The 18,535-nt window shown below is 40.9% G+C and overlaps 1 protein-coding gene across 1 annotated transcript in view; it reads left to right on the top strand.

Annotated features, from left to right (window-relative positions):
• sptbn5 (spectrin, beta, non-erythrocytic 5) overlaps window positions 1–18,535 on the top strand; it is a 60,897-nt gene that overhangs the window by 23,744 nt on the left and 18,618 nt on the right. Inside the window, exons 33-57 of the mRNA XM_076166025.1 lie at window positions 1,334–1,443; window positions 2,268–2,358; window positions 2,927–3,043; window positions 6,077–6,234; window positions 6,416–6,548; window positions 7,021–7,166; window positions 7,291–7,405; window positions 7,517–7,627; window positions 7,815–7,994; window positions 8,103–8,306; window positions 8,673–8,822; window positions 8,904–9,008; window positions 9,827–10,015; window positions 10,304–10,459; window positions 11,052–11,243; window positions 11,457–11,552; window positions 12,856–12,977; window positions 13,602–13,716; window positions 13,812–13,925; window positions 14,395–14,516; window positions 16,061–16,223; window positions 16,420–16,608; window positions 16,711–16,788; window positions 17,202–17,374; window positions 17,887–17,977. Of these exons, the coding sequence (XP_076022140.1) occupies window positions 1,334–1,443; window positions 2,268–2,358; window positions 2,927–3,043; window positions 6,077–6,234; window positions 6,416–6,548; window positions 7,021–7,166; window positions 7,291–7,405; window positions 7,517–7,627; window positions 7,815–7,994; window positions 8,103–8,306; window positions 8,673–8,822; window positions 8,904–9,008; window positions 9,827–10,015; window positions 10,304–10,459; window positions 11,052–11,243; window positions 11,457–11,552; window positions 12,856–12,977; window positions 13,602–13,716; window positions 13,812–13,925; window positions 14,395–14,516; window positions 16,061–16,223; window positions 16,420–16,608; window positions 16,711–16,788; window positions 17,202–17,374; window positions 17,887–17,977 (3,420 nt within the window). The remainder of the gene's footprint in view (window positions 1–1,333; window positions 1,444–2,267; window positions 2,359–2,926; window positions 3,044–6,076; window positions 6,235–6,415; window positions 6,549–7,020; window positions 7,167–7,290; window positions 7,406–7,516; window positions 7,628–7,814; window positions 7,995–8,102; window positions 8,307–8,672; window positions 8,823–8,903; window positions 9,009–9,826; window positions 10,016–10,303; window positions 10,460–11,051; window positions 11,244–11,456; window positions 11,553–12,855; window positions 12,978–13,601; window positions 13,717–13,811; window positions 13,926–14,394; window positions 14,517–16,060; window positions 16,224–16,419; window positions 16,609–16,710; window positions 16,789–17,201; window positions 17,375–17,886; window positions 17,978–18,535) is intronic.

The raw sequence follows: 18,535 nt of genomic DNA, 5'->3' as shown, positions 1-18,535 counted from the left end.
CATTAAACAAATATCAGACCCTTGGTTTGCCCCCGGTTGTCAGCCATGACATTACCCACACTATAAAAACAGGAAATGCTGGGCCAGCCCCTCCCAACTCTAATCCTGCATAATGGATCTGGACAAAGAAACAGGCAAGTGGTTAGTATGGAATTCATGGCTGTGTACTATACCTAAACTTACTCGTGTGCTTTGATGGAAAATGCAAACACAAACAAATCTGGGATAGTTAGTTGAAGCACTATTACAATTAGCACTAGTACATTAAGACAACCTGTAGAAAAAAAAAACACATCCAAAATATAATCAGTATGTATGGTGTAAGGTGAGCCTAATGGACAAGTGGTGAAGAAAGGAGAGGTCTCAACCACTTTGTCACAATTACTCCATCCCAAAACAATTACTTCATCGCTTTGCCCAGTCAAAATCCATAAAACTCTCATCTGCCCCAAAATCAATGAAGACAGACAAATCAATAAACACACCCGAGGTGAACAGCTGGGCAGAAGTCATGAGAGCAGGGAGCAAGAGGATAGGAAACAACCAGGTTCAACAGTAACCTTCTCTCTACTGGTGAGCCTTGTCTTTTAAGTCAAGTTAAGTCATATTTATTTCTATAGCCAGCCACTGTCTGCTGCAGCTGTTTGAAACCTGATGACATAATCTGCTATTCTGTCCTTGCCTTGACTGAGGTGCAGCAGTCCCCAAACTGCCTTTATTAGAGCAACATATCTCAGATTGTCTCTCCCACTCCACAGTTCCCCCAATCCCCTGTTCTGCTGGTCTGGTGCATAATTACAGCCACAACTTTAGAGTGTTCAGAAGCATATGTGGATGAGCAAAGCTCAAACAGGCGCAAACAGTTCATGAGAAAGTAACAGCAACTAGCATAATCTCTGTCATTATAACAGAAACACAAAAAACACAAGATACTACAAAATAAAAGAGGAAAGGTCAATGAAAGACCACACGAGTTGTGACACTGTAAGTCAGTGCTCAAATTGAGTCACTTTAAAAAAATAAAAAATAAATGAGAATTCAGTTTTGGTTACACATGCAAACGCTGATGAAGAACAATACCATTCTATGTCATATAAGTCAAAATAAATGTAGAAAACCTGTTTTCAGTGAGTGTTGCAATGGCACAATTCTGTCACCACAGCTATAAATTGTTTGACTGCTGGAATTTTTTTTAACTACATTTATTCATTTTACATGTTATTTCTTTCTGGATATATTTATATGTTTTATTACTTTTACCAATGCTTATATCAGCCTAAAGTAAAAAAAACAACTGGGACTAAACTTTATGAAAATGTCTGTGTTCATTTAGGAGTTGCAGGCAGAGGTGAATGCTCACCAGAAACACCTGAACCACATCCTGGAGAAAGGACGCAGCCTGGTTAAATCCAGCCAGTCAGACAGAGACGAGGTGCTCCAGAGGTGAAACATGTGATCTCTTCAAGGCACACTTGTTATGTTTTACGCTGTTTATATTTTAATTACAACTCTGATTTGCTTACTGGGTCCTTCCAATGTCTAAAGGTTTGCATTTCATTTACAGAACATGTTGTCACCCTGTTTATGCTGTGTTTATGCTGTTTAGCCCCACAAGCGGCCCCCTGAGAAGGGAGGACAAATGTTCCCATAATGTAATAATAACTGTAGTGTAACTATAATCAATAACCACTGCAGCTACCCAACACAACTGCACAACTGCAGAATGACAATATTTGGCCTATTACAAGACAACTATATAAATTAAAACAATAATGTGGAAAGACAAACTCACTTTAAAAACATTCAAAAGTATATTCAATTGAATAGTAAATGGACTGTACCTATAAAGCACTTTTTTTGCAAAGCACTGTACATTGACCTCACATTCACCCATTCATACACTGAACCAATGAACAAACCTGCACATCAGGAGCAGTTAAAGGTTCAGTGTCTTGCTCAACAACACAGACAGGCTCGCTAGGAGTGAACCAAGACCCTTCCGCTTTACCATCCCTGAGCCAAGCCGCCTACAAAGTACTTTCCAAGATTTTACTTAGCAGCCAGTGCTACTATAATTTGTTTTCTGAAAATATTCACAAAAGTTGCTTTTTCAATTCTGTTTGGTTCTCTTTTCAGTCAGAAATCACAGAGATTTAAATATTTTGTTCAATTGAGACCCTGGACAAGATTGACATTGTTTACAATCAGCAATGAGTGTGTGCATACAGTGATCAGGTCTGGCTAAAGTGGATGTACTGTTTGTGCAGGTGCAGCCACTTGAGCACAGAGTGGGAGGAGCTGGAGGAGCTCTGCAACAGGAGAGCAGCTCATCTGAGCAAGGCCATGACCAGAGAACAAGTGAGAGATGTGGATGGATGGATGGATGGATGGATGGATGGATGGGTGGGTGGATGGATTGATGGAAGGGTAGAATACTAAAGGATATTTTGCAGCAAAGAAAAGAAAGCCACATCCATTTAGATGTTCAAGGGTTAAACTGAATTTCAAACCTTGATATTAGTTGAAAGCTTTGTATGAATCACAAAAATAAATCTAAATCGGGGGAGAAGAAGTCCATTATGGTTCTCCCTGGGAATCAGCCATTGTTCCTCTGCAGGAATTCAACTGGGAATCTTTGAATGGCTAGAATGAACTACTGCATTATTCAGGTACATATGTAATCAATGGTGTAACCAGCAGGCACACACCACTCTTTGGCTGGTAGATGAAAAGAGAACAGTCAGAACATTCATTCACCTCAGCTCACTTGTTGGACTGATGCTGTTGATTCAAATGTGAACGCATGTGTGTGTTCATGTATTATTCCTGTGAGCGTCTGAGTCGTTGTACGAGTGTGTATTCTAAGTGCAGGGGAGAAATAAAGCAATATTTCTTTGCATGTTTTCTGAATGTTGCCTGTCTGTAGCTGCTGTTGGACTGTGCAGAGCTAGAGTCCAGATTGACCGAGACCCTCAGCTTGGTCAACACCGACGAGTACGGCAAAGACCAGTGGGCCACGCAGAGTCTCATCACAAAACACCAGGTACACATCAAACAGAAATTACGACACCTTGTTGGTTACTCATAAAATACAGTCAGATTGAGATCTTCTGCAAGGGCAAATAGTGTCACACAATAATGTTCTCATATTTTTCTAAATGTCTATTATATTATGGTATTCCCTCATTTGCATGTCAAAAGTTGAGATATGTTTCAATCTGACAGTAAATTTCACCAGTAAATGTGGGGGTGTGCTCTCTCTGAGACTGATAAAAATCCATATTTTGATTAGCATTATCATCATTATTAATGATCTTGTCACGTACTGCAGGACAGAGGACCCAAGTGCAGATTCAGAGATGCAGGAGTTTATTGTACAAAAGGCAAAAGTAACCAAGGGGGCAGGCAAAAGGCGGTGTTGGGGACAGGCGGGTCCGTGGGCTGGGGCAAGAGACGAGGTTGGGGGCAGCCGTAAGTCCCAGGGCTGGTGGCGAGAGACGAAGTCAGGTTCAGGCGTAGGTTCGAGGGCTGGCGGCGAGAGAGAAGTCAGGTTCAGGCGTATGTTCGAGGGCTGGTGGCGAGAGACAAAGTCAGGTTCAGGCGTAGGTTCGAGGGCTTGAGACAGGAGGCGAAGTCGGGTTCAGGTGTAGGTCAGTACACGGGTAGCTCAGGGTCACGAGAGGAGTACTGTCATAGGGGATAAGGAAGACTGGTAAGCCATGAACGACAGGCATAAGACAGGGGAACGGGAACAGAAGTACGCAGGTCACAGAAGTACGCAGGTCACAGAAGTACGCAGGTCACAGAAGTACGCAGGTCACAGAAGTACACAGGTCACAGAAGTACACAGGCAAGACGCCCACACAACGTAACATTAGCAACGATCTGACGAAGGACACATGTAACACAGGGGTATATATACACACCAGACAGGGGAGGAGACAAAGAGACACAGGTGAAACACATTAGGGAAGACAGGTAATCACAAAGATGGGAAACACATGGGCAGGAAGTAAAGACACCAGGGACATGGACAAGACAGAGTTTCACAATACAACAGGAAGTGTACAAGACAGACCCTGACAGATCCAATGTAATTCCATATATATTTTAAGCAACCAACAATACAACACAATTTAGCTAATATGACATAATGCAACAAAGTATGATACAATGTCGTGTGATTCAATATGATGCAATGTTCATGGTGAGTTCAATTATAATTTGAATTGATTGCAAAAATAAACGTCTTGCAATGAGACATTTAATTAGTTCATGTTGAGAATTCTGACCTGTATTTCTATGCCAAAATAAAATAACAATGTTAACCTTTATCCCCAGGATTGACTAAAGAAACCATAAACTTTGGTGAACAAAAATACGGACGCAACATTTTATTGAATATAAATTAATTCATGCACAGACATTAACTGAAATGGTGTTGAAATATCTTATAAGCCTGTGTGTCACTAAACATTGGATTCATTCATTTTTGGTGGCGTGTTGAAAACTTCAGTCGCCATCTCTTATGTTATCTGTGTGTGTATGTACACCTCAAGCTCCTATATGGCAACTTATAGGCACAGGCAATTAGAGAGAGAGAGAGAGAGAGAGAGAAAGAGAGAGAGCTGTGCGAGTTTGTGAAAGGCGTGACAAAACAATAATAGTCAAGATAGCCAAAATCTGGTTTTACAGATTTAAACTTTTCAAAACTATGCAACCTTTGTAGCTCTTTTAGATTGGGAACTTTTACACATGTGCACCCAACGGTCAGTACCTTTGTTACCAGGGCGTGTCATAGGCCGAGCTGAGGCCTTTTTGACGCCAAACCATGCACCAGTTTCGAAACTGTATGTTCAGCTCTTACATATCCAAAATTCACAATTTACCAATTGAAATGTTTAAACACATCAAATGAAGGAAGTGAATGAACATGAATACAGACGGGACAGAAAAGCAACATTTCTCTAAGTAAACAAATAATTTCACTTTATATGTCTGAATTAATGTCAGGGTCTATGTTTACATGCATTTACTAACTGGACTATTCTATTACTATTGGATCACTTTCTATAAACATTTCATTGTAACACAAACTAGGAATTTCAGAAATAACAAGAAATACAAAGAGTTAATCAGTGAAGATTGCAATGGAGAGCATATGGCATGACATGAAACATCTCAAACCTGTGTTGCTCTATTTTAGTTTTTATTGTATTGTTTCCCATAAATTTGTTAAAATCATATTTTGCCCAATTTCTGTCATAGAAGTGAGAGGGATTTTTTATTTTTTTTATTTGCAGGATCTCCTATGTGCTCCACAAATGATAACATTGTTATTAACCACTGAGACTAAGAGGCAGATGAACAGATTTCAAGAATGGAACCAATTTACGACGTCTTGAGATTTTGCTCTCTGGAGATAGCGTTAGGAGAGGGGGGAGAAAACAAGTACTCCAGTTTTTGGGAAAGATAAAGAGGTAGACCCTGTATTAAAGTCAGTCCCTGTGTAGAAAATGAAACCTTAATTCTTTTTTTGGGGTTTTTTATATTCCATAATATGACATTGGGTCTCCTACAATGTTATGGAGCTTTACTAATACATTACATTTATAAATAAATGTAATGTATTAGTTTCTCTGAATTCCTGAGATGGTTAAGAAATGTTCTTAAAAATGGGTCTTTGTAATGTCAGAGTGATCTCAATTTGTCAACTGGCTGTGTCCATGAATAAGTAGGCAGCAGAAGGACCTAGTCATTATTGCTCTTGTGGTTGCACCAGTGATTTCTACTGGTGGGTGTGGGCACTTGCACAGGAGGGCAGGACTTGGTGTGTTAGCGTGAGCCTTCAAGCAATATGCCCTACTGGGGAGGCCCTCAGGACAAGTTCATTGCAAATTCAGAAAAAATCTTTTAAAAGTAATTTTTCATCCACAGTTTGGCTAGGTCTGGTTTAAAATATGCAGTAATTAATACAGTATAGCGGAATAAAATAACCATGCAGGATAACAGAGGTTCTAACACAAGCAACTTTTGAAACTCCATCATGTTGTAATGTTTTCCTTTGCTCATGTAGGTGCTGGAGGGGCAGATAGAAGTGCTGCAGGTAGAGGTGGAGGGGCTTGGAGAACAAGTGGAGGAGGTGATTCGGAGCTTGAGCCTGGAGGAGCTCAACAGACCCTACAGCCACCTCAGAACCATGGCCCAACAGCTCCAGCACCAGACTGCTCTCAGGTAAATACAAACCATACTACCAAACAGGTTTTTCCAGCATCAGTTGGTTCTGGTTCAGGTCCTCAATTTCCCTTTGTGCTGAGTTCAAACCTCTGTTGAAAGAAACATTGCAGACATTTCTTTATCACGTCTGCAACCTCTCTCTGTATTCTCGTGAGTCATGTCTGTCTGTCTCTGCCAGAGGTCAAAGGTTAAGGGAAATCCTCCATCTGCACGAGTTCAGAAGAGAATCATCAGAGTTCGAAGACTGGATGAACCAGCAGAGACAGATGACAGATTCTCAGGATCTGGGCAATGACTACCAACAGATTCAGGTTTTATCTTTTATCCTTTTCTGAACATTTCGACATTTCAGACTTCAGATTTCCCTTCAGCAAAGTCTGCTTTATTGCGCACTTGCGGCAGGTTAGTATTTTGGGGACTTGCCATAGTGGGAGAGGATGTGCAGTTGAGGGCATGTCAGTGCGTGTGGTGTAGATCTCTCGGTGCATTGTGTGATTCAGTTTGAAGATACCTGGCTTGCAAAGGACCAAATCGAGTTGAGATCGGGCTTAAACTGGTACAGTGTCTGTCCAACTTTAAGTAAGCTTGATATGTTCCCAACTTTTCACAGCTTCCCACTGATTTAATAAAGTTTATTAATAGTTTTATGTAGCTCTTATCTGATTTTTGGCATCAAATGTAAACTTTACCGTCTTGTGGTTTAGCATTAACCCCAACCAGTCTGTTCTTAGTTTATTTCTGTGAAGAGGAACTTGTAGAAACTTGAAGTCTTGCATGTTGCAGTTGCTGCGTGGGAAGTTTGAAGGTTTCCTGAAGCAGCTGCAGGTTGGAGAGGACAGGTTGCGGTGCTGCAATGATCTGGCTGAGCGACTCATGAGCAATAAACATCCGCAGAGCTCTGTTGTTAGGGAAACACTGCAGCAGCTCAGGTACACCTTAACAACAAAATTCTGAAATGCCTATGAATGCTCCAAGATGTTAAGGTCCTTGCCTATCTTGTAGATCAAGGCAACTGGACTATGTGCTCTATTTAATTTTGCTGTGCTTTTGCAGTGTATGTTGGGTAAGTTTGATGGACATGGCCAGGGTGCGTCAGGATCAGCTGCAGGTATCTCAAGAATGTCATCAGTTTTACCAAGACCTCACTGATGCCCTGACACTCATCCAGGTATCTGTCTGTCTTGCCAGCTATTCTGTCCTGCTGCTTTGGGAATTCATTCAGCAACCCTCCTATGTATTGTTTGTTTCATGCTGTCTCTTTCTGTCTGTCACTCTGCAGGAGCGAAAAAAGAGTATCCCTGATGAAGTGGCCAAGGATTTGCGTGGTGTGACGTCCCAGCTGAGGAAACACGAGGCTCTTCTTAATGAGCTCAACACCACCGAGCAACAGGTAGAGAGACAGACAGATAGAGAAAGTGAGAGAGAGACAAGGGACAAGAGAAATACATAGAGATAGAGATATGGAGAAATCAGTAATAAGATGTTAATAAGATGTTTTTCAGCTGTGTGTGTGTGTGTGTGTGTGTGTGTGTGTGTGTGTGTGTGTGTGCGCGTGTGCGTGTGCGTGCGTGTTGCAGCTCCAGGGCCAGCTGGATGGCGTTGACGTCATCCTTGAACTCTGCCAGCCAAACCTCAGGCTTCGCCTACAGGAAGTACAGCAGGAAGTGGTGGAGCAATGGGAGGAGCTTTGTCTTCATACAGAGCAGAGGGAGGCCGAGCTAAAACTGGCCTGCCAGCGGTACCTCTTCCTGAACACGGTGATCATGGATGAACAGGAGAACTATTGCCTATTGCTCCTCTCACACTTATTGCTCCTCTCACACTTATTGCTCCTCTCACACTTCCCATGTGTTTTGCACAACCAGGCACAGAACTACTTCCTTTGGTGTAGCCAGCTGATTGGTGAAATGGCTGTAGAGGAAAGCATCAGTGATGTGGCCACTGCAGACCTTCAGCAGGCTCAGCACCAACAGCTGTGGGCTGAGATTGAGGCCAGGCAGGAGACCTACCAACAAGCCCTGGACATGGGAGAGGCGCTGCAGGAGCAGGACAGAGCCAACAGGAGGGAGGTGAGTGCAGGAGGGGCAGGAGGAGAAAGGAAACTAAATTAGAGCACAAAAGGTTTTAAGGCAAGTCAAGTAAAAAAATATATATTACACAGGCGAATATAGCATACAATGTCTCAAAGGGCTTCACAGGCCCACAACAACAGACCTTAATGAGAGAGAAGCCCAGGTATTTTTTTTTCTTTCAAAATGAAAATATTAAAACTAAAAATTTGAAAAAATAACAAGTTATATCTTATACATTTGGTTGTGATTCTTCTCTATTCTTCTACATTCTTCGTTTTTTTTTTTTTTACAGTGATTTTTGTTGGACCAGCTGTGGTTTTAATGATATTGGATGCTTCGGATTGTGTTTTTGCTGTGTTACAGGTGGTGGAGAAGCTTCAGGCTCTGCAGAAAGAGAAGGAGAAATTAGAGGAACAGTGGAGCCTAAAACAGAACTGGTTAGAAACTGCTCACCTGGAGCAGGTCTTCTACAGAGATGCCCACAGCCTGGACAAGACCTCTGGCTCCCAGGAAGTACAACAACTTTGTTTGTTTGGATAATTCTTTGCTGAGAAACAAGGAATGTCACTGATAAAAGGTCACATTGCTCCACAGATCTTGTTGCAGAACAGCACTCTAGGAAATTCGGTGGATGAGACAGAGGGCTTGCTCAAACGCCATGAGGCCTTTGAAAAGCTGCTCAGCTCCCAGGAGGACAAGGTGGGATGGGTTTGGCAAACTGTGTATGGGCAGATACAGCCAAATAGTAACCTTAACTTTAACTTCTCTTTTCTACCTCATTACATAATTTGTTTGTTTTTTATAAGAACAGGAAGTGGCTCTGACAAATTGTTAGGTAGGTTGTCTGTCTGCACTACATTTAGTCAGTGCAGTAGAGGTTTGTCTACAATACAACACAATCTCATCTACTCAACTACCAGGGTCTATAGTCGCTATCACTTCTTATCTCAATTTCAGCGTGTGTCCGGGTATAAGTGTTAATTCTACATAAGACACTTAAGGGAAACTCTTAAAACAAGAAATGATAACAAAAAAGCATTTAGTGTAATTTATTCCCTATAACTATTAAACACAGCACATTACAGCTGAACAGTAGACATTGTTGTCATGCCTTCAAAACATTTTACTGTAGTGGGAGCGAGCAAAAATGTTCTTAACTTTGTCACAATAACAATGGTTATTAGCGTTAACCAATAGTTCAAGAGAGTCACATGCTTTAAGATTCACATACGGGTAGTTTTAGGACTTCAGAAGTCATATATCAGTGTCATTCAGGAGAAATTGTGTCCCAACTAAATTCTCTCATTTATGAATGCCTTAATGTTAGTGGCCTTTTGTAGCATTTCCCTGAAAGAGGCATTACTATAGTATTTCCTCATTTGTGTGCCAAATGATGTTTTAATCACAGTTTGGGTCAGATTTGAGGTAGTTCTACTTTCCAGGACTTTGGGTCATGTATCTCAGGGTCTTGTAATTGGGCGCTCTTGTCTAATCCTTGTTCTTTCTGATTTGTGTAGCACTCATCCCTGAAAGAACTCGCTGGCCGTCTGAAGAAGCAGCTGAGAAGAGAGAAGCGTGGGCAGATCCAAACCGAAGTCAAATGTCTCCTCCAGCGACGTGATAGCATCAAAGAGCTGTCGGTCAAACGTAGGATGGAGCTGGAGCTCTCCAGACTGCTGTGTATCTTTAACCGAGATGCTGCTGAGGTAACCAGCTGATGAATGAAGGACTCTGAAATATCTGTCAAAACACACTTAATTGTTATATTCAGAGTTACTAATGAATAATATCCACCACGGTTTTAATAATTATAAGGTGATTAACTAGTATTTCAATATTGGTTACTCATTTTAAGTGTATTAGAATCTGTTATGTGACTGTTTGACTGTTAGTCAGATTAAATGAGCAGTTAGGCTATAATTGATGGTTTAAACTGGGTTTAAAGGGTGTCATCCCTTATCCTTTGGTTTGTGTGTTTGCTGTCTGTCTGTCAGGCCGAGGAGTGGGTGTCTGAGCGGATGCAGAACATGGCTGAGGGCGGTAAAATGGACCTAAGCAGCCTGCAGACCAAGTTAAAACTCCTTCAGAAACATCAAGTGTTTGAGGCGGAAATCCTGGCCCACAGCAAGATCATCAACTCTGTGCTCCTGGTGAGATGATGATAATGATGATGATGATGATGATGATGATGATGATGATGATGATGATGATGATGATGATGATTATGATGGTGATGGTGATGGTGATGGTGATATTAACGATGTGACTTTAGAAGGATGAGATCAATTCAGATCAGATGAAATCAAATAGGATCAGGTGACATTAGATGAGATGAATTAATGAGTAGGATGTAAGATGATGATGAGAAAATGATGACGAAATGTGAAGAAAAGAGATTACATGATTTGAAGTAATGGAGTAGGATGAAAAGAGATAATTAATTACTGGAGTAGGATGAGATGAGACAGGAGGATAGGAGCTAAATTAAAGAGATATGAGATTATGCAATAAGATGTAAAAAGATTATGTAAAATAAAGAGATTTAGATGAGATGTAACGCAGTGAAATAAGATTAAATGAGAAATGGGATAGAATTCCATTAGTTTTTTCTTTGCTATAATATATTATCCCAATGCAGATGTACTATATTGTCTTAGCTTACTAAACTGTAAAAGAATCAAAAAAGGAGAACATTAGAAAAGCTGTCTAAAACCTTGTCCATCTACTGTCGTGTAAATAAAGTCAGCAGAGGAACTGGTCTCCCTTCACCACCCAAAGTCCAAGGAGTTGAGAATGACTGCAGCCACCCTGGAGCTCCACTGGGAGGAGCTGAAGAAGGCAGTAGCAATCCGGGGGAAAGTTCTAGAAGGCAACAGAGACTTCCTGGAGTTCCTGCAGAAGGTGGAAGAGGTTGAGACCTGGATACGACACAAGGTAGTTTCTAATTTCGGGGACTGTTTATTTCGCTCAAGTTTTTTCATGATTTCCTTCCAAACTCTCCAAGGTTTCATGTCTAGAATTCAAGTATAATTTTGAATACGGGAGTCTGTGGTCTCGGTACTGTTAGTAAAATGAATCAATGGAATCATTTCAATAGAATCAATTGTGTACCATTCATGTTCTGTCCTCGGCCTGTTTGTGTTTCAGGAAGTGATGATCAGTGTTGGAGATGTTGGAACGGACTATGAACATGGTGTTCAGTTGCTGAAGAAACTGAGTGAATTCAGAGGGACAAGTGATGGGGTGAGTCTGAACCGAAGCTTGGCTTTGCATTGGACAGAGTTGAGGTGGCACCAGTAACCTCTCACAGTTTGAAAGCACCAAAACAGGGACCAATAGATTCCCATGAAGCAACACCACCACTGACCACCACACCACTGTAAAGTTCTTTGAATTGCTGTGCCTCCCCAAGTATTCTCACTTGACTTTTTAAGCTTGCTTGCTTGCTTTTTCCTGTTTGAAACTCAACCAAGCTTAGCAGTGAATGCAACATTGGAACTATTTTTCCCTGATTCAGTCAAAACTTTGGGCACTTTTGTACTTACCTTGTTTGCACATCAAACAAACTTTGAACCCTGCTACAGTTTGTTACAGATGAGAACACATGTTTTGAATAAACAACATTTATTCTCAATTAGTAACAGTAAGAATTTATGTTGTAAGAGTTATTCATTATCAACAATAGAGGAATGTTTTAACGCATTTTGCCTCCAACTTTTGTGCAAAATTGGTTTCCAACTTACTATTGGAAAACTGTTGCAAGCAAGTTGTTAGTATATGGATGATAAGATGATGTGAAGCTGCCCCATCTGTTGGTCAGAAAGGATCAGAACATGATCTGCTGCTTGGTCTCTCTTACCGTGTAAAATATGGTTCTCTTTTATTTGCTGTTTTTAATGCACTGTAGGGCTTCAGACTAACTTTTTCCACTCAGAGCACAATTTCACTTTGCTGAACATTTTAAGTGCACCATGCAAAATTTAGGAGTATCAGTTAAATTGCCATTCAAAATATGCACGTATTTTTTATACCCATAATTTTGGTACTGGTTAAGTATGAGTTCCCAAGCAAAAATACAGAGAAATTACAATTCTTTGTCATTTGTCATATAATTCCATCAGACAATCGGTGAGAAACTAAATAGAGAACTAAATATTTGATTATATTGAATGTGCTGTCTATAAACAAGAATTAAGAATTAAGATGCAATGGAACAAAATATATGTCGTTTTGAAGAACAATTTATTGATTCGAATTTAGTGAATTCTGTCTTGAGTCAATTTATTTCCATGGAATCGCAGTGGTCAGTGGATAAAAGAGATCTTTCAATATCATATGAGTTCAACTTTGGTAAACGCATATATAAGCAGCAACAATCAACAGCAAACAGATGTGACCAGGGATGGGGTTCAAAATGGAGTCCAAAGTTTTAGCCAATGTTATTTGAAACACTACTTCTGTGGGAAAATACAGATTCAGATTGCAGTGAAGATGACGCCGTATATTTAGGGATTATGGTGATGATGAAGGTAAATTCAATCTGTAGGAAGCAACGGTGGACGACGCCCACATAACAGCCATCAACAAACTGGCAGCTAGGCTGGAGAAGAGGCTAAGCATGGATGAACTGCTGACTGTAAAACAGAGGAGACAGCAGCTCAACAACAGGTAAAACACACATGTAGCATCATTCAGCCACTCAGGTTAAACTAGGTTTGCCAACTTTCTCACTACCAAATAAGGGACAAAATGTGGCATGCCATCTCTTCACTTTAAAGAGTTCTATTACTCATGTGGAAGGTTATTGATGCTTTATTTATTTTTATTCATATTTATCAATTTTGTGATACATGATGTTAAATCTAGTGAGACAAGTGGCTGCTTTAATTTTTACCTCCTCATTTTTATCTTTTCTTTTTTGCAGGTTTTTTCATTCTTTCATTATGTCCACATACCAAACATAACAAAAACAGACATTGCCAAAACATTATTGCAGGAATTGGCACATTTACGCATGCTATTCAAACAATGTTGAATGTGAATGGATGACAGGTCTCCCCCGCAGCATGATCAGCACATGATCTGCTAGTGCTGTTGTTGTATTCGAGCTCGGACCTGTAAAGATCTGTTCATATGAGACAAACCAATTTAGTCTAATAAATGGGACCGTTGACAACCCTAGGTTAAACTGACATGTAGCATCTTCGAGCTCCTCAACAACAGTTTTCTACTGTTGTCTGCAACTGTTCACGTTTTGTTAGTTTTAAGTGTCTCCTCCTTCCTTTCTCCTAGGTGGAGTAAGTTTCATGGAGACCTGAGCAATTACAAGAAGAAGTTGGATGGGGCGCTAGTGGTCCACGCCTTCATCAGAGAGCTGGAGGAGGTCAGGGACAGAGCCAGTGAGAAGGTAAGTAATCTGACAGTACCTTCAGCTAGATAGTACATTCAACCTTGCAATGTAAGGTCACAATTTTTATTTGAATTTTGTCACTGCGGCTGTAGATGTTGTTGCTGCAGGGTCAGGACTGTGGTTCCGATGTGGAGAGTGTAGAAAACTTAATCCGACGGCACGAAGAGACAGAGAGAGAGGCCAGGGTGATCCAGGAGAGGTCAAAGGTGAGGCTAGAGATGAAGCAACGCTCCCACTCCCACTGTTTTGTGTTGACCCTAGAAATCTCCAAAATATATTATTATATTATAAGTATATTCCATCCTATGAGAACAGGATACCGATGAGGTCCTTTGAGGAACTCTTTCTTGAGGCATCTTCTGGAGTCTGTTCAATACTGGGAGATCATCATATCTACGTGCAAAGATTTGCAGATTTTTAATGCCGCTGACATTCCCCAATGTTTACATGTATACATCACTTTGGACTTTGAAAAACTAATCAGAAGATCATCATCAATCATTACTGTCTAGTTGTACGCTATCATCCAAAGCATGCCTGTACATTCATACAATATGTGTCAGCTGCCTCTTTGCATTCTGCCTAATCAACATGACCACATAGTTTATTTAGAGTAAAATACAACATGTTGAGTGTTGGAACAGTCTTCATAGACCCTAAATGTGGTTCTCCCAGGAGCTGGAGAGGGACGTCCCAGGTCATCTGAAGACTAACTCAGTGATGACTGACAAGCTGAGGAGCAAACAGAGGGAGGTCCAGGTGGCTCTGAAGACCCTGGATAACGAGGTCAAACACAGGTAATGATGAGCATGTTAATTGGTTATTGCTAGTTGTAGCAATAAATTAAAATCAATGTAGTATAATATATGTAAAGTACATGTATGAGTGATGGCTAAACCTCTGTCTCATCACATAGAAATTAAGAGAAAATATGATTCAAGATTTTTTTATAAATCAAGTTAAGAACTTTAAAATCATCATGCAACAATTTTATCTGACTTTTTTACGTGGCCTAACCTGTCGACATCATTTTGGGGAATCTGGTTTTCGTGTGGAGCTTTCAGAAATCTACTTTGTATTTACAAGGCAAGATTTTAACCACACCATCATCTGGTCAGCAGTGTCTTCACTTAAAGTAAACACAGGATAATTTATCATGTCAATGTGAGTAATCGCAGGCTTTATTGATCAGATTATATTCAATCAACAAGACACGTGTCTTTTGCAGATGAATTTAAATCAAATCCAGGTTTATTTAAAGTGCATTTCACGTTAATGGCTCAGAACATCACAAAGAATAGGACAATGCATTTACAAGCTCCTCTGACGTGAATTATGTACCTACACGTGACCGTTCCATCTTGACCCTAGAGGCTTGTATTTGCAGACACGCCCTTATATAGGAGCGTGCACTTTACTGCATTAGGAAGGCCAGCATAAACAAATCCTGCTTATTAACGGCTCCATGATACCAATTAAGCCAGATTGCAGGATTTTTGTCAAGCCAGTTTTTGGAAAAAAGGCTGAGGTCTGTTGAGACAAGCTGTGGGGAAAAAAGACTCCTGTAGCGCATCCCAGAGGGCAGGAGGGCAAACAGTCTGTGTGCCGGATGGCAGGAGTCTTTCTTTATTTTAGATGCTCTCCTGAGACCACACTTCCTCAAGAGCAGGGAGTGGGGCTCCAGCGATGCATTGGGCGGTTTTCACCACCTTCTGCAACGCCTTCCGGTCGGGGACGGAGCAGTTCCCGTACAAGACTGTAATGCAGTTGGTCAGGATGCTCTCGATGGTGCAACGGTAGAAGTTCACCAGGATCTCTGAAGAGAGGTGGTTTTTCCTCAGGGTCCTCAGGAAAAAGAGGCGCTGGTGAGCCTTCTTGACCAGAAGAAGGTTGTATTATTATTGTTGTTGAACTTTTTTCGAAGACCCTGAAGTAAAATAGGCAATATGAGGCACAAGTAGATTGAACTTAAAACAGCAGGAAGCAGCATCATAAGATATATTAACACAAAGTTATAATAAGAAAATATACGTAGTTGCCAACTAGAAGTAAGTGTCTGAGGCAATCACAAGATTCTTTGCGGCATACCACATAATACAGATTAGAATAACACACAGTCCTCAGAAGTGTCTCATCCCTTTCAGACACTGCAAACCAATAGGTGAGTCCTTGATTAATAATTTGATGCAGCTGTCACTGCTGTCCAGCCAACAATTTCCAGCCACTTCCCTCCACATCCATCAAATCTCCTTCCCCTGTCATGCATCTATTCCTCTCATCTAGTGGGTAGGGATAGGACACAAGAAAGAGAATCAGGTGGAATGTACCTTGTGTTTTTTAGAAAAGAGAAGCTACAGGATGCCCATCAGCTGCACCTCTTTAACGCCAACCAGCGCCTCCTGCTGGAGTGGAGTGTCAAAATGAGGAGTGACATGGCGGATAAAAGTCTCCCCAAAACAAGAGCTGAAGCTGAACGTATCATAGTGGAGCATCAAGACTGGAAGGTATATATTTTTCTTATTATTAGTATTGTAACATACTAAAGTACTAAAAGTATATACTGTATATCAATGAGGTGATAGTATCATCTGAATGAGTTGTTTGCTTCTTCGGCTCTGTCTGTTCTGCACAGGCTGTTAAACCTCCTGCTGTCTAAAAGCTGTCTAAAAGGATGCTGAAACTTTGCTTGTGTCTTTTCAGACAGAGATGGATGCCCGGAGTGAGCGAATCAACTCTGTCCAGGATTTTGGCCTTGGTCTGGTCAGATCAGGTCACAAATCTAAGACAGAGATCCAGATGGCTCTTAACCAGCTGGAGGAAGCCAAAGCCGGAATGGATGGAGCCTGGATGAACCGCATGATAACCCTGGAGCAGGCCCGAACTCTGCAGGTGTTGTATATATTTGCATCATTGAATGTCATGGATGTTTTGAGTATTGAATAAATACTGGGTCAGTGATTCAACTTGGGCTTCCTCTCCTCTTCATTGAAGGTCTTCCTGGGCTCTGTGGAACAGTGTGACAGTTGGCTCAACAACAAAGAAGCATTTCTGGCCAATCTGGATCTTGGGGTAAGACGTAGATATACTGCCTAACGTGGAGTCACTTGTGCAAGAGAAAAGTACCTAGAACTGACTTATACTGTTTGAGTTTTCTGAAAGTTAGTTTATGCGATAAAAATAATAATTATACCACACAGGTGTTTATATTTTTCAATCACAAAGTCACTCACATAACACATGCAGTTAATTTGTGCCATAGATGTACAGGACTACATATATTACACACGGATATAGCACTGCTGCTCTTTTTCTCACAGTGAACAAGCCGTATTATTAATTTGAGTTGTGACGGCTGAATATTATAAAACTACCAAAAACTCAAAGCCTTCAAAGGATATTCAGGGCCAGTCATGAACCAAATGTTGTGAACGGCTGAGCAAGTATCAGAATTAACCTTCCTGCATGTGTTGCCTGTGGCCCAGAGCTCAGTGGTGGAGGTGGAGATACTGCAGAGGAAGCAGGCCCAGTTTGAGGAGGTCCTGGAGACCCGGTTGGACCAGCTGGAAGAGGTAGAGGAATTGGCCAAGAAGATGATCGTGGAGAACCACTACGACACTGATAATATCAGAGCTAAGAGCAGAGCGCTCACTGCCAGGTAATTCCCAGTGTAGGAGAAATAAAGCAATACTTCTGTAATTGCGCTCCTTGTTTGGGCACCTCCTCACAATGGGTAGATTAATTTCTTAATTTGGGAGGAAGTTAATCAAACCCAATTCTATTCAATTAAAACAATTCAATCAAATCTATTTCAAATCAAAAGTAGTGAAATCTCTGTCACATTGACCCTTTGCACTCTGCTTTAAACAAATGTACACTGACAAACTATTACCAATAAATGATGGTTTGTTACTAAGTTAATAGACTAACAACTGAATGAATGCAATAATAAAATGAAGGTGTAACATAATCAACATGTGTAATGTTATGGTATTCAAAACAGTTTAACATTATGAATGAGCTATGGTGGATGATGGAAAGGAATTAATTTATCTGTAATATTACCTGAACAGGATTATGAAATTATCAAGCAGTCTGAATTTCCTATTAATCAGTGTGTGTCCGGTCTGTTTACCTGTTACATGCCTGTTTACTTTTCTCTGTATTAAGGCGAAGTCAGTTGCAGCAGCGGAGCAGCTCTCGTCACAAAGCTCTGGATCAATCACTGCAGCTGCAGCAGTTTCTGTCCAGCAGCTACCAGGTAGCACTTTGAGGCACTATGTTATACTGTTCTGTATGCAATTATACATTGTTTTATTTTCTACTATACATCCTACACTGGACTCTCTCTCTCTCTCTCTCTCTCTCTCTCTCTCTGTGTCTTGTCTCTCTCTCCCTCTTCTCTGTCTTGCATGTTATATCCATGGCTGTTTGTGTACTTTCTTGTACTTTTATATAATCCCGCTAGAAGTTTCTATTGCACACCCAGCCGTTCGCAGAGGTGTAATCTCTCTTGGAATTGTCTCACTTGAGGATTTTTCCTTTTTTCCTTATACATCAAGGTTTTCTCTGCGTGTTTCCTCATCTTCGTAGAAAGTTTGTTCAGGGTCTGGAATTTCCCTGATGTTGTGGGTCTGTAAAGCCCTTTGAGACATTGTATGTGATAAGATGACTTGACCTGACTTTCACTATCCACCACTGTATCCCATTGCAGTCTACTAAAGTCTATCATAATTTAGCATCCATAGCTGTCCCTGCTGTTCTGTTTCTCTGCTTTACCCTGTGCTGTGGCTCTCTAAGTGTTTTTTTGTGTGTTTTC

Source organism: Genypterus blacodes, unplaced genomic scaffold (genome assembly GCF_046128005.1).
Source record: "Genypterus blacodes isolate CSIRO-AG114 ecotype Tasmania unplaced genomic scaffold, CSIRO-AGI_Gbla_v1 ptg000154l_1, whole genome shotgun sequence".
In the NCBI taxonomy this organism is placed as follows: Eukaryota; Metazoa; Chordata; class Actinopteri; order Ophidiiformes; family Ophidiidae; genus Genypterus; species Genypterus blacodes.
Note: the sequence above shows the minus strand (reverse complement) of the source record. Positions and strands in the feature narration are given on the sequence as shown.